This window comes from Panthera onca, chromosome A3, assembly GCF_046562875.1.
Source record: "Panthera onca isolate mPanOnc1 chromosome A3, mPanOnc1 haplotype 2, whole genome shotgun sequence".
Lineage (NCBI taxonomy): Eukaryota > Metazoa > Chordata > Mammalia > Carnivora > Felidae > Panthera > Panthera onca.
The window spans coordinates 105,545,701-105,562,320 of NC_138341.1; the positions used below are offsets into that span (position 1 = coordinate 105,545,701).

At 40.5% G+C, this 16,620-nt stretch overlaps 1 protein-coding gene across 1 annotated transcript; it reads right to left on the bottom strand.

Annotated features, from left to right (window-relative positions):
* Nucleotides 1-7,098: 7,098 nt before the first annotated feature.
* LOC145715343 (immunity-related GTPase family M protein-like) lies at nt 7,099-7,674 on the bottom strand. Its single transcript, XM_081795130.1, has one exon. It carries the CDS (start codon nt 7,672-7,674, stop codon nt 7,099-7,101), a length of 576 nt encoding a protein of 191 aa, XP_081651256.1.
* Between the last annotated feature and the right edge of the window lie 8,946 nt (nt 7,675-16,620).

The window sequence follows — 16,620 nt, forward strand, 5'->3', positions numbered from 1 at the left end:
CTTCTTAGATGACTCCATCCATTCCCATATTTCTAACCCCCTTCTATATCCATAGCCTACTTTGTTTTCTGGACCTCTGGACTCACATAACCCACACATTTTTTTTTTTTACATGTCTACTTAGATTTCTAATAGGCATCTTGAACTTAACATGGTCAGACTAGAATTCTTTGATTTTCCTCTTAAACCAGCCCAGTTCTTCCCCCATTCTTCCCAATAAAGGGCATTACTATTTACCCAGTTATTCAAATGGAAACATCTAGGTTTGAGTTTCTTTTTCTTGTACCTCTCTCCCCTAACAACCTCTAACCCACCCCCATGTTCTACCTACTCCATATTCACAGTTTATATTTTATATGTCAACCTTTCTCTGTTCTGGAACAAGCTGTCATCATCTTTTACCTGATGACTAATACAACCTCCTAACTGGTCTGCTTATTTCCAATCTTGTTTTTCAGAATTCACGTTCCTTAAGGAAACCAGAGTAATTTTTTTTAAAGATGAAAATGAAAGGCATTCCCAAGGCACTTTAATGAAAGCTCATCTCCTTGTTGGTTTACAAAGCGTCTTGTAATCTGGCCCGTCTTCTTTCTGGTCTTATTTTGTGCATGTCTTTCTCTCACTCCCCATATACCAAGCCCTGTGGCCTTTTCTCTAGCTAGCTAGTCCTTCTGTCCAGAAAGATATTTTTCCTGATCTTTTGCTGACTCTTTTCATTCAGACTTTAACCTAAATGTCACCTCTAGAAAAAGGTCAAAGTAAAGCAGCTATGCAGGCCCTAACTAGTCCTACCTTCCCACTCTGCTTTTAATATAATTCTCTGATATCACTTACCATCAGGATTTTTTTTTCTAGTCCATTTGTTCATTCATTCATTCATTCATTCATTCATTGTCTCTTTGACCCACTAGAATGTAAACTCAGGAAAGCAGAGATCTTATCTGTCATGTTTACTATGTGTGTCTGTGATCTATTGCCACAATAAAACCGTATGACAAATAGCCAAAAAAACTTGTGTTAAACAAATAGCATTTATTTTCATGCATTTGCATGTTAGCAATTCAGGCTATTCTTGGTGGTGCATTTCTTCTGTCTTTAGTTGGTATACCTCTGGCCAGTGGCTGGCTATCACTTATGACGATTCGGATGACTGGACTAACGGCTTGCTCACAAGGCAGTGGTAGGGGTGCAACAGTGAGAACAGGCCCCAGTGAAGAAATTCTTTATAAGTTTCTCATTATTTCATGGTTGCTAACATCTCATTGGCCAAAGCAAACCATATTGACAAAGCCAGGGGACAAAGCAGATGCAAAGTTATATAGCAATAGAAATAGACACAGGGGAGGGTGTGGTAGTGAGACCACTAATATAATCAATCTACCCCAACATGATATTCCCAGACCTTGGTATCCACATTTTGTTTAATGAATGAAGGAATTATTCTTTCACAATGAACAAAAGAGCAAAAAATTAATGAAAAAAGATTACTCTGGCACACACAGTTGTAATACCACAGTCCCAATGAAGGATTCTCAACTGGGGGTTTCAGAATGGGTTTCTGAGGGCTGGAGGGTCTCTTAAATAGTATGTAAAATTAGGAAAAGGTTGTCCTTCTGGGCAGACAGCAGTACATATTACAGTCCAGGCCATATCCGCTCCTTTGCCTGGGTGCCATTGTGCAGTACACAAATCACACAACTGTATGTAACAGCTGTGAGCACTAGCATCTTAGGATAATTTTGAGCCTTTCTCTTCTATCTTTAGAGTAGTTTACTGGCTTGACGAAGGCTGTGTCTGGGTGTTTGGATGTCCCTATCCTCCTACTTTCAATGTAGATTCTCACAAGTCAATCATTTCTTGCCATAACTATTAGAAGAAAGTAGAAACTCATTCTGCCTGGAAAACACCCAGCCTCCTGGTGTATCCCCTGGGGCAACTCCTTCTCAACTTCTACCTGGAAATCTACCTGCATCTTACTGTGGCCTTTTAGGGAAATTATTCTTTAAGCCATGAACATGGATCAATTTGCCTCATCTTGAGAAGGTATCTTTGGATCAATACCAATCCTAAATTAATCACAAAGATAGACGCAACTGAGGTTACTATAGGTAATGTCAATCAAACAAGGTGCCTCACATTGGCCTCCCTAACTACCCCATCTGTTTAAAACATTTTTTTTTTTTTACAAATTCAGAAAGTCCCTAAAATGACAGATCCTTTTTTTGATCAAGAAAAGTCTCATTCCTAAGGAGATAGTATCTAACTTATTTCTGTGGACATCATAAATGATGTAAAGTCATTGTCTTCTCATTTATAATAAGTGTTTGTGGAAACTCTTTTCCAGTTTCAAAGAGAAGGAAATCCAAACCATGATAATAGTACAAAATGGATGTTTCTACAAATATGACCATATCTGTATTTTCATGTAATTTTTAAATTAAATTATATCATGGCATCCTTCTTTTAAAATATTTTCTTAATTTGTTTGGAAACTCTAATGTCTTTTAATCACAAATAATCTACATCACAAGAAAGTATAAATAAACAAAAGGCAAGAAAAAGTAATACCATTGATAAACATACCAGCTAGATCAGCCATCTGATTGTTGTAGTATTAAGTATAGAGTTCAACTTCAGAGAAGAATATTTTTCTAGGTGGTTTTACTCTCCCTGAGTTCCTCATGGCCCTAGAATAATTATGGCTATTGATTATTCAGGGTGAATCTTGGAAGCTGCAGAAAATAACCGTTTAAAATGCTAAATGAAGCAGCAAATGATGAACTGAGTTCTCCAGGGTCAAGTGGTGGATAATGTGTTTATGGAAAACTTTCCATGAAAGAAGACTGGGGTGTTGCTAAGATGTGACTTCAAAGACGCGGCAACTCTATTAAAATTTCCAATGCTAATCCTGGGATTATCAACCTAAACCCTTTTAGATTATTGTAAGCATCCAGCAGGCTTGAATGCCTTGTCTGGAATTCTAATGTTGCTGATTATTGTGATTTGTTGGAGAACTGACTCAGAGAGTGATCTGGAATCAAAGAAAAAATTATAGGTTTCTTTGGACCACTATCTCACATCATATCCCTAGATTAACTCCAAATAGATTAAAGATTTGTAAGACCTGCAAGTATAAAATTAAAAGAAAACATAGGTGGCAAGCTCCTTGACATTATCTTGGCAATGAACTTCGGGATTTGATACCAAAAGCAAAGGCAAAATAAAACAAACAAGTGGCCCTCATCAAACTAAACATAAAAAGCCTCTGCACAGCAAAGGAAGCCATCAACAAAATGAAAAGACACCCTACTAAATGGGAGAAAATATCTGCAAATCATATATCTGATAAGGACTTAATATTCAAAGCATAAAAAGAACACATACAACTCAATAGCAAAAAAAACCCAAAAACCAAAAAACCAAAAACCAAACAATCCGATTAAGAAATGGGAAGAGGATCAAAATAGACATTTTTCCAAAGAAGACATACAAATGGGGGTGCCTGGGTGGCTCAGTTGGTTAAGCATCCGACTTCTGCTCAGTTCATGATCTCGTGTTTCATGGGTTCAAGCCCTGCGTCCTGCTCTGAGCTGACAGCTGGGAGCCTGGAACCTGCTTCGGATTCTGTGTCTCCCTCTCTCTCTGCCCCTCCCCCACCTGTGCTCTGCCTCCCTCTGTCTCTCAGAAATGAATAAACATTTTTAAAAAATTGTAAAAGAAAGAAGACATACAAATGGCTAGAAAGTACATGAAAAAATGCCTAACATGATTGATCATCGTGGAAATGCAAGTCAAAACCACAATGAGATAGCAGCTCACATCTGTTAGAATGACTAAAATCATAAAGACAAGAGATACCAAATGTTGGCAAGGATGTGGAGAAAAAGGAACCCTTCTGCACCGTTGATGGGAATGTAAATTGGTGCAATCACGATGAAAAACAGTATAGAGTATGTAAGTTGTGGCAATATATTATATGCCCACATTGTTTTCCATATATTTATTTACATATACATATTTACACAATGGAACATTATTCAGCCATAAGAAAAGAATGAAACCTTACTATTTGTGACAATATGAATAGATCTTGGAGCCATTATGCTGCATGAAGTCAGACAGAGAAAGACAAATACCATGTCATCTCACGTATCTTTGGAATCTTATCTTAAAGACAAAACAAGACAACCAAGCTCCTAGATAGGCACTTGCCAGAGGTGGGGCATGGGTGGTGGGTTAAATGGATGAAGAGAGTTAAAAGGTACACGTTTCTAGTTATAAAATAAGTAAGTCATAGGGATATAATGTACAGCATGGTGGCCATAGTTAACAATACTGTATCATATATTTGAAAGTTGCTGAGAGAGTAAATCTTACAAGTTGTCATCACAAGAAAAAACATACGTAACTATGTATGGTGACAGGTGTTAATGAGACTTACTGTGGTGGTCATTTTGTAATATATTCAAAAACCGAATCATTATGTTGTACACCTGAAACTAATACGTCGTATGCCAATTATACCTCAATAAAAAGATGTTAAAAAAATTATCAGTTTTCGGCTTCATGGTTCATTTTTGAAAAGAGTGCAGAAAATATTGATAGACTTTGTCCCAGTTAAAACTTCCTCTCTATTTCATCTCTCCAGAATTACAGGTCATTACCAGCAACAATCCATGTGACTGAATCTCCACAGAAACACTAGGTCTGAAAGCTATGCTGTTTTATGAGACAATTTTTCCAAGTGACATAAAGTAATTAAAAGTTATGACAGAAAATCACTCTGCCCAGTTAATCTTACCTCTTCTAAACTCAGAACAATCTTCACAACCCCTTGTTTCTAAACCATAGCCATCAGAAACAGATTCTTACAGATCGGGGATTGGCAAAGTTTTTTCATAAAGGACTTGAGAGTAAATATTTTTGTCTTTTTGGGACATACGGCCTCTTTACTACTCAACTCTACCTTTGTAACCCCAGAGCAGCTGTGGATAATATGTAAAAGTGTGGATGATGTTGGGCTCACATTTAACTTAGCATAAACTGGGGCAGCCTGTAGGCCTTAACACTAGAGCTGCAAATCCTTCTTTTAGAGTCCTCTAAACAAATGACCAATCTCAGGGGGTTCTTTGCAGGGAGAGACAGAGAGAGAGAGAGAGAGAGAGAGAGAGAGAGAACATCAAGGTTGAAAAAGACAAAGGTAAAAGTTTTGGACAAAAAAATGAAGGCCCCACATCAGCCAAACAGCCAACCAACCAACCAACCAAACAAACAAACAAACAAAAAATCCCCTAAAATGTCAAAAGCTATGCTGGCTTTACCAGAAAAGCAGTCACTTTGCAAACTTACTTTTTAAGTCAATGGATTTTTTTTTTCTCAAAAAATTTTATAGAAAATCTCAATGTATAAGGAGATTAAAAGGGAGTTGCTGTATTTGAAAGGAGGGGGATCTGACCGTTCACCTTCTGTTTTGCCCTTTTGGCAACTTCCTATTATATTTCCAGAATGTTTCAGGAACTCTTGAATGGAATTTAAAATCCACTGCTTTAGTATAATAGAAAATGCATCTTGCCTCTAATTAGGGTTACAAGATTTAGCAAAAAAAAAAAAAAGGATGCCCAGTTGAATTTGAATTTCAGATCAACAGCATGCACTGTTTTAGTAGAAGCATGTCATATGCAGTATTTGGAACACACTACAAAGTTACTTGGTGTAAATCTGAAATTCAAATCAAACTGGGAATCCTGCATTTAACTGGCAACCCTATGTCTACTTTTTTATTTAAGCTTTCTGTGCCTCAATTTTCTCATCTGTAAAGTGGGGGACATGATAGTACCTACCTAACAGGACTTTAAAAATAAGTTAATATTGGTAAAGCTAATAGAAGAGTTCTTGGTACATAATGAGTGCTATATTACTACCTATTAACTATTCTATTGTTATATTATTAGCTAATTAACTACTTTTAGTACTGGTATTGACTCTAAACAGTTGTAACAAGACTAACTTGATGTAATTGTTAATGGACTGAATTGTATCTCCCTAAAATTCATATGTTAAAGCCCTAACCCCCAATGTGACTGTACACAGAGATCGGACCTTCAAAGAGGTAATTAAGGTTAAATGATGTCCTAAGGGTGGGATCCTAATGCAATATGATTGGTGTCCTTATAAAGTAGGAGAGACACCAGGGATGTGTGCACACAGAAAAAAGGTCACTTGAGGATGTAGTGAGGAGGTCGCCATCTACAAGCCAAGCGTAGAGGTCTCAAGAGAAACTAAACATGTTGACTCCTTGATCTTAGACTTCCAGCCTCCAGAACAGTGAGAAAATACATTTCTGTTGTTAAAACCACAGAGCCTGTGGTTCTTTGTTACGGAGGCCCAAGCAAATGAATACAGTGATCGTGCACATGACTTTTTTTCTTCTGAAGCCAGAAAACTTATTTAATGATTTTAACAAGTATTTATTCTTCAAAGGAATAGTACATTAGGAATCGGGCTGGAAGATAGGCAATTTTAAAAATTCCTTGCAGGGAACTAACACTTTTAGAAATAGAACAAAAAGTTCAGTTGAATCTCTTCATTTCTGGTGGAGAAAAAAGGTATCCTACTGAGAAGGAGACCCCAAAGCAGCCTGACTTCCACTTGAGAATGAGCTTATTGGATAATTCCGAAGCCAGTTTCACAGGAGGAAAGGATTCCTCTGGACAGTCTTCATTTCTCTAGTATGCACCTCAAGGATGCAGCTTTGCTCCCTCTACCTGAAACGGAGAAGGACATAGTCACCCAAGAAATGGATGTAGTTAAGGAAGGCTAAGGAATGCTTCATAACTGAACAAGTCATGAAAGTCAGTCTCCAGTTCACTTTATGGAGAGTGTACACATCCAGGTACTTCATGAAGGCTCTGTACTCCTCCGCAGGCATCCCCATTCTCTAGGCCACCTGCTAGAGAGATTCATCATCCATACCGAAGAGTGAACACTAAGCGTTCAGAAACGACTCCAAATCATCTTCATCCTGGATGTCAAGGGTCCTGAAGACACAGTAAGGCTGTTCTCTTCTGCAAGGAGGTTTCCTTGTCTTTAATGATCTTCTCACAGATGTGGGACAGGTTTTCTAAGGGAAATGGCACCCAATGTCAGAGAAGTCCCTATGCAAGGTGTCCTTAACTCTGGATAGTCATGCAATAAGGGGTCAAGGCTAAAGACCAGGAATGTGTTGTGTTTACACACCCACTCATTCTGGAGAGTTTCCTGGATATTCTCCATACTTGGAGAATACTCTGCAGGAGTTGTTTCTCCCCAAGGGCACGTGTGGTCGGGTCCCGCTCCAGCGTGGTCCAGACAGTGTAGAACCTCTCTGAGGCCCTGAAAGGTTTTGGCAAGCTTCGCGAGATTCATGTGAAATGTGTGGATGCAATGATGATGATACTTGCTAAATGGCATCTCCTCCAGATAGTTCTCCAGGCTTTGGGTGGCAGCCCCTGTGCCGGGGGGCAGGGGGGGGGGGGTATCCCACAGCACCACACTGGGAAAGAGGGAGAAAGAGTAGCATGTGTGAATCTGGGTGGTCCTCACCACCCCAGGAGGAGCCAAGGCCTCATCCTCATGCCCGATTCCCCATGGTGCATTGATGAAGGAGGACATGCTATTGCCAGAGTCCACACTCATAGTGATGCTCACTTGGGCATTGGACACTGTATCCAGGTTCCCGTTGACCAGGTTCCCTCTGGACTACCTCCAGAAACTTCCCTTCTCCTAAGGCCTTTTCAAGGTTCATGGGACCTGCCTTGTATAAAAAGATCTAGCTCATACAGTTTTGCACAGCAGAGATAAGGATACAAATAACGGGGTGTGAGGGGACAGGGCTGGCTATAGGACACTGCTGACCAGTGAAGTAACCTCACAGGACTTTAAAAAATATATTTCCAGGGCTCCTGGGTGGCTCAGTCAGTTAAACGTCTGACTCTTGGTTTTGCCTGAGGTCATGCTCTCATGTTTGTGAGTTTGAACGCCCACATGTTAGCACAGAGCCTGCTTGGGATTCTCTCTCTCTCTCTCTCTCTCTCTCTCTCTCTCTCTCTCTCTTTCTCTCTCTCTTTCTGTCCCTTCCCTCTTCATGCTCTCTCTCTCTCTGTCCCAAAATAAATGAATAAACTTAAAAGAATATATTTCCATTGGCCACTTCAGAAATTGAAATGGTATTTTAAATATGAGTTAAAAGTGATACTTTAATAAATTGATGTGATGATTCGTTTCATTAAACACACTCTGAAATATTTCTTATTTCTGTACTTTTTGAAGTTTTGTGCCTCTTTGACATTTGTAACTCACTTGAGGTTTATTTTTGTAATTGTCTCATATTATAAAATGTTCCAATAGATGAAAATAAAATATCTCAAGGAAGTGAAGCTTTGGCCAAAAGTGATACAATTCTCATGCACAGATAAAGTAACTGGTTTGCATCTCAAAATGCTGTTTTTTCAAATTTTCTTTCCTTCTTCTTCCTCCTCATCTGTTGCTAGGATTCACGAACTAGTTAAACAGTAGGCATTTACTTTTAGAATTTGGTGGTATTCATTATTTTAGCTAGACCAGGCAGTTAAATATAAAATACATCAATATTCAGTGTAAAGTGCCCATGACAGCATCTTGGAATTGACTCTCAGTATTGTTGAGTATGTTCTTATGCTTTATTTCATATCAAGTTGACTTAATAGTTAATACCTTTCATCGTTTTGTCAGTTCTTTGAGACCTAAATAATTTGCCATATCCCGCAAAAATATAGATTTACTTTCTTTCCTTAAAAGACACTCATCCATGATTTGCTTCAAAATAATGAGGGAGTGAGGGGGAGTGAAGCAAGATTAGTAGTGAGATGACTGCTGTGGATGCATGATCAGGATTATTATGACATTCTCTCTACTTTTGGCTATGTTTAAAAATTTCCATATTGTGGTAGATTTCCAATTCTTCTCTCCCTTTAAGTAACAGGATTACGTATGCATGCCCTTGGCCATTTCTGCAGTGCCTCCCACTCCGCAAGGCAGAGTATATGTCCCTTCTCCTCAGATGTTGCACTTGGCCCAAGGACATTCTTTGGCTAATGGTATATGAGCAGACTTGACATGGGATGTCCAAACAGGGCCTTTAAGTGTGCTTGCATGGTTTGTCTTGGCCTCTTACATTCCCACCCTTTGCCATGAGAAGAGTGTGCCCTGGGTAGCTGTTGTTTCTTCAACTGTAAGTCCCCCAAAGAAGAAGGTAGAGCAGACCCAAAGCTGATTCACAACTTGGGGTCCAGTCCAGCTTAGCCCAGCCCTGCTGAAAATGGCCAACCACAGCCAACCAGCATACCTGTGATCGTAAAATCAATGTTTGTTGTTTTAAGCCACTGAAATTTTGAATTTGTTTGTTATGGAGCGTTATCACCAGAGAAACAGAAGTAATTGTATACATATGTAATTTTTCTAGATTAAAAAACACTATTAAAAAGCTATTCTACATTGAGAATTGTATGCTACATGGTAGATTGCTATAATTAACCTTGATCTAAGTTGTTGAGCTGGTTTCTTATCTAGAGTTCATCAGTATCTGTTTAGCAAAATTTAATGCTAGTAACTGATTCTACTGTTGACTCCAAGGGTCCTGCCCTATTCATAGCAATTGAGAGGGTCACTTAGGACTTACTTGGTCGTAGCTTTGAAAGCCAGAGATCCACTCAAGTTCTGCTTAAGGGCAGAAAGAATACAGTGGAGATTTTCACCAGAATCCAAGGGCAGAACCATGGTCTAGTTGATTCTTAGGAGAATAAGAATTGAAGTTGGAATCAAAGTAAAGGCAGAATCACCACCTATATGGTTGTGAAAGTTGGGTTGTCTTTCACATCTTAGATATTATACATTTCTATATTTATTATGACCATTTCCTGACAAATGACAGTAAAATGGTTGTCCTACATTATGAAATGTTTCAGTTAATGAAAGTAGAGTGTCTTGAGGCAGTGAGACTTTTTTGAAATCTTCAAAAGGTAGCATAGAGGCTTGTAGGGGTTCTGGCAAGTTGATTTCTCTCCTGATCTCTTATTAATTGTTTTTTTTTTTTTTGGGTTATACAGAATATTTATTCTTTCCTAATTTCAACTTGTACTTGATGCATCATTTTAGGTCAAAGATAATAGACTGTGAAAAGGGATATGTTTTCTCACTTAAACTTATGTCTTAATTTGGGTTCCCCCAAAGACAGATTCTAAGACAAGGACCTATGCACGAGCAGTTTATTTGGGAGGAAACTCCAGGCAAGTTCAAGTGAAGGAGTTAGAAAGTGAGGCAAGGCAATGAAGAGGGAGTGTTAGCAAGTGATTCCTGCTATGGGCAACCAGAGGTCACCTCACTGGGTGAGGTGGGACTGAATAGACCATGCTTCAGATTTGTTTCCCGTGATGGTTAATGTCATGTATCAACTTGACTAGACCACAGGTTGCCCAGATTTTTAGTTAAACACTATTACTGGGCATATCTGTGAGGGTGTTTCTGGAAGGGATTAGCATTTGAATCAGTAGACCAAGTAAAGCAGATTGTCCTCCCCATTGTGGAAGGGCCTTTTCCAACCCATTGAATACCTCAATAGAAAGAATAAACAGGTGGAGGGAGGGAGAATTTGTTTTCTCTGTCCAACGGTGAGTTGGGACACTGGTCTTCTCTTGACTGGGACTTAGAGTGCCCCTGGGTCTCAATGAGAGCCTTCAGACTAAGACAGGAGTTAAACTGCTCACTTTCCTGGCTCTCTAGCTTGCAGACAGAAGACTGTGGGACTTCTTAGCCTCTCTGATTGCATGAGCCAGTTCCTTATAAGAAACATATATATAAACATAAAAACGTATCTATATCTGTATCTGTATCTTCCATTGGCTCTGTTTCTGGAGAACCTTGACTAATATTCCCCAGGAAATGAAGAAGCTGAGGTATTTATCTTCTGACTTCAGGTTCTCATTGGCTGAAGGCTGCTCCTGGTGGCATTAAATCCCCAACTTCCAGCTGCATTCCAGGTGAGCTGAGCAAGTTTCTCAGGCACTGAAGAAAGCCCTCAAACAGTTGGAAAGAGAGAAGCACCTGCTTGATGTGGGGTGTTGATGGAGCAGTCAGGAACTGTCCACACTGCAGCTGCAGGTGACTCAGTGGTGGGCTGAGGGTACATGTACTGGGGCAAACAGCTGTTGTGATAATTATCTGGCCAGACCCAGAATGGATGTAACTTGGGAAAATACTCTTGTACCCAGTGTTTCAAATGAGTTCACATTTAGGCTTTATATTCTACCACCCACAAAGTATATCTCAAGTCCTGAGGGAAAGAGAAAAAAACCCAGAAAGGTCAAAAACAAAAATGATAGCATTCATTCCCCCTTGCCCTCCTCTCTTTCCCTGGTGTCCCTCTGCCTGGCAGGAGCAAAGAAACAAAATGCAGGTCTATGCAGGGGGAGGCATGGCTGGGATCATCTTCCACACCCACACCCAAGTACATGTTAGGATCAAGTAAACACATCATGGGATGTTTAATCAATGAAATGGGTTCCACTGGGCACCCATCATGACATTCCTGAGTCTATTTGTCATTTCAGCATTGGCTGTTATCCATCAACAGAGTTCAGAGATACTCTGAGAACTGTTTCTTGGCCCCCAGGTGGAGAGACCAGTGGGATGGATCTGGGTCAGAATCAGGTGTGGCATTTCCCTGCAATGCCATTGCTGGGGTGAGGTATTAGAAAGAAGGCAACAGGAAGGAGCCCCGAGTGGAAAGGCTGAATTTATAGTGTTAACAGAGGAAGCTATTGACTAGCCCAGGTCAAGACAGACCAGAAACCAAGGGGTGGACTGTTATGAGGATCCTTGAAGGCACAGATCCAAAGATGAGCTCACACTGATCCCAAGAAATGCCTCTTAAGCATATTTCAGGGGTGCCTCCTACAGCTATGTATTCCTCTTCCTCAGTGTTGATTTACTGATTGCTTCAAGAACCTATACGTGGCCATAATTCTTTGTATTTTTCCTTCTTAGACCTCTGATCTTTGCCTCTGTATAGATAAATGTGTTGGAAGTGAGACTATAGCCACTTGCTCTGCACAGAAACTTTCCAGGAAACTTTCTAATCAGAGCATTCAATCAAACTGTTGATCAAGTCTGTCTGTAAGGTGGAAGGGTCAGCAGAAAGCACAAATATTGGTCTCCCTGATGAGATCACAAATACAGAACCCTGCTGCCAATTGGTTGGAAAGAAAGCTGTGTCTGAAGCACTTCCGTCAGAATGCACAAACGTTGCCCAAGTGAGGTGTTCTTAAGACCCATTCATTATTCCAGGGTCTGGACTCTCTTACTTTCTTTATCATGTTATCTGACATGCAACGTTGCATAAGCTTAAGATGTACAACATAGAGTTGAAACATTTTTATTGCAATGTGATTGCCGTATGGTGTTAGCTAACACCTTTGTAGGGTCACGTAATTATCATTTCTTCCAGCACTGGGAAAAATTAAAATCTAGTCTCTTAGCAAGTTCAATGTCTAAAATATAATTTGTTGTCTACAAATGTAGACATGGAACCATGTATTAGGTCTCCAGGACTAGCTCTGTTTTTAGTTTAAGAATAATCTACTAAATTATTCACAATGCACCATAGACAGATGTTGAAAGTTCTTTTGGAACAGTTGAGTGGATTCCATTTCTGGCTCCCAATCCAGGGGGTCTGAGGCCCCCACTCTAACCTCTCCAGTTAGGAAGGAAATTGCTCTGCAAAATAAGTCCACTCTGAACACTATCTGTTGAATGCCTGAGTCAAATTTCTTTTTTCTTTTTTTAAAAAAATTTTAAATGTTTATTTTTGAGAGAAAGATAGAGACAGACTGTGAGTGGAGGAGGGACAGAGAGGGAGGGAGACAGAATTTGAGGCAGGCTCCAGGCTCTGAGCTGTCAGCATAGAGCCCAATGCAGGGCTCAAACTCATGAGCCACAAGATCATGACCTGATGCTTAACTGACTGAGCCACCCACACGTCCCAGAGTCAAATTTCTAAAAAGACACTTTCTTCAAAGTCAGGATGGCAGGACCTTAATTTCCTAATCTGTACAGCAGTTACCAGTAAAGATCTTATCTATTCAAAAACAAAATTTAAAGTTAAATTAAAGGATTAGAAAACAGATAAGTCCAGAGTGCTGTAAAAGTATGACATCTTATGGGATCTGCTCCCTAGAGGAGTCTTTTGGGGAAGGCAATATTTTCCCCCAAAGTAATTCACTAATAGTGGAATTTCAAGATGTGGAAATAGGACAGCTCCAATAATTCTTCAGATTGTGCTATAAACCTGAACTTACTTGTTCCAACTATACTTATAGTTGAGTCTGATATTCTCATGACTTAAAAGCCCACAGGCATACTGATTATCTTTTTTTTTTTTAAATTTTATTTATTTATATGAGAAAGACAGAGACAGCGTGAATAGGAGAGGGGCAGAGAGAGAGAGAGGAAGAGAGAGACAATCCCAAGCAAGCTCCTCGATGCCAGTGCAGAGCCTGACATGAGGCTCGACTTCACAAACCCTGAGATCATGACCCGAGCTGAAACCAAGAGCCAGACGCTTAACCTGCTGAGCCACCCAGACACCTCAAGACATCTCATTAGGGCAAACCAGAAGCTACACCAGCAATGCCTTGGTCTGCTTCACAACAAAAACTTGCACACTGACTTTGAGTCCAGCAAACATTTTTTTAAGCACACCTTCTATGCCAGATATTATTCAGAGGCTATCTGGGCTGGGAAGTCAGGAGTGGTTCTCAATGATTTTTCCTTTCTGGCTTAACGTAGGCTCCTACCAAATCTGTTGGAATAGAAATGAGTAAGATAATGTCTCATCAGACTGTATGTGGGAGAAGAGGAGATGAAGCAGAATGTAAGCACGAGCCGAGGTTAAGGAGACGTCTCTCATTTCTGACACCAGCCGACACTCTCAGCTACTGACCCCTTAGGGGTGCCCACAGCACATGCCTTGGTGCCCACCCAGCTTTTCACAGACTGTCTTCCTGGCTTGGATTTGATGGCAAATTTAGGTTAGCACCTCTGACAACTAGAGAAATATGAATTCATTTTCTGAGGTCTTGCTAAACCTTTCATTGCCATGGCTGGAACATCCCACAAAAGTCCATGCTCTTAGTAGATGCCCTATTTATGATGACGGAAAATCCTGGTTCATCTTCTTACTTTCAACATTGAAGCCTTAGCCATCACAAATTAAAACTAACCTGCCCCCACAAATCTTATTAATAAGAATAGATGAGATGTGCTGTTTGTTATGTGAAGCTGTCAGTTATCCTTGGCAAGGGTGGCCAAGCGGGGGTGAGTGGGGGGTGGCGGGGAAATACTGAGTTAAGTTTAATCAAAGGCTGATTCCTGCCTCTTGTTTGTGTTTGGACTTCTTTCCCCACCCGACCTCTCACAGCAGATGCTAATAAGTAGTTATTTTGGACAGATCTTTCTTTTCACGGCCTTTCATTGCTTCTGCCTCTTTTCTTGTTCCATGGCAAAATGGGGCAGGCAGAGAAGGGAAGCTACAGCAAGGGACTTACATAATTCAGAGACTTGGAGAAGAGTCGATGGAGTTACATGACTCTATTCTAATTATTTCCCCCTTGGGCTCCAATTATGTGTTAGGAACTTTCAGACTCTCTACAAATTTATCATCTTCAAATTCCCATGGATTATAAAAACCAAAGGGCCTGATCCTGAAGCTTAACATTGTTCCCAGTGCCAGCAAAGGCTTAAAGGATTAGATCACAAGGAGCCCAGAGAGGATAGTTTCTGTCTTAAGTGGGTAAAAAATGACCTCAAATTTGGCAGGGGCTCTCTTGCTGGAAAATCTCCCCTTTCTCATCATTGTCAAAGGGCCTACAGCATTATTATTTCTTACAATGACACTGTGACCTTTGGACACAAGGCAAAGGCTGCCAGTGATCAAAATTATTGCTGCACACACATATGGTCACTTTATGTTAGCATTTTGCAGAGTCCTAACTTTCTTATCCTCTTTTGATGTGTTCTTAAAATATTTGGGGGAAAATTGGGATACTCCCCTCCCCAATATGTTTTCAGTGTGGGGTCATAGACAATTTCTATGAAATGGCACAGATCCAAAACCAAGTCTTACTTGGATAACATTCACTTCTGTTTATTGAGTGCTGATTTAGGGCCAGGCATTGCTTTAAGGTGCTCTGGTCAAGGTGCATTGTATACTTGAAATGGGTAGTTGGAGGATATTTAGTGAGGGGATTATTTGGGGGGAAAAAAACGATTGGAAGTTACCCTGCTAGCAATAGCCTTTACCACTCATTGGCCTGAAGGAGATGAGGTTTATTGCTTATCAGGATTCTAGGAGGGCCACCAGGCAGCAGAAGTTGGCAACTGCCAAAACTTTGGGACCTCTAGTCTCCTGGATGTGCTTCCCCTTAGTCAAATCCAATCAGAAGCCAGAGGCAAGGGATCTGGGCGGTATAGTCATCAGAGATTAGCTGCCTGGGGCACATGGCTAGGCTAAGCTGGATCTCATATCCACTTTATTGTTATCATCATGGTTATACACCACAGAAGAGAGGTTAAATAACCAGCCTAGGTTCACCCAGGTAGGGAGTGGCACTAGAAGTAGAACACAGAGAGTCACTTTCTAGAGCCTAAATTCCTAGTTACCATGCTCTCCTGCCACTGGGTGCCTCTGGGCACAAAATACTTAAAGAAGCCCAGAGTTCCTCTAGATCAATGCTGTTCTACTTATCACTTAGCAATTGTACCTTTGTCTGCACGACTACCAGGCCTCCTAACAGACCCTATGTTACAGGAAGTCAAAGACCAACAAGCATGGAGATCTCTCTTCCCATCACCCTCTGTTCACCCATGGTGCTAATCGTGGGCTGCCTCTCCTCTCAGGGATGGATGGGGCAGCCCCTACTGTTGCTTCTAGAAAGGAGAGCACATGCACCCTGCAGAGGATTTCTGTGTTCAATTTGCTGGCGCCTTTGTTTTCTGCCTCTTTCTTCCCACATTTGTCTTTCTTGGCTTCTACAGCCAAAGAGTGATACTCCAGTTTAGGCTAGACCATATCTGGTCTTTATTTCTCACATTTTTCCAAACTGGGAATATTCCAGCTTATTGAGCAACCAGATTCAGTAACCAAGACTTGCAGGCTATTGGTTGGACTTTCAGGAGGAAGCCAGCCAGGGAGCACAGAGAGCTTCCAGGGGTAGATTTATCTGCCATAGAACAGAATACTCAAAAACATAGATGCTAAATCCCTCATTTCCATTAGCATTCTGTGTGGGTAAAGATGTGATTCCCTCCCCCACCTTGAGAGTTAAGAAAATCTTGCAGTTCTTTGACGCATTCTGGATTATTGGGGGCTTTCTAAGTATTCCCAGAAAGGAGAATCCCTTGCCCTTTGTTTTGAAGGAAATCCTTCAATTTCCAATATAGTGCAGTAGAGCTGGAAAGTGTGCACATGTGTGTCAGGGAGATGGATCTTCAAGTATCTTTTGGTCCATGTGCCTGTCTCTGGGCCATTCTACATCATCCAAGATAGGTCTC

Coding starts and splice junctions, on each gene's coding strand:
- LOC145715343 (XM_081795130.1), bottom strand. CDS start 7,674: ATGAGTGTGGACTCTGGCAATAGCATGTCCTCCTTCATCAATGCACCA.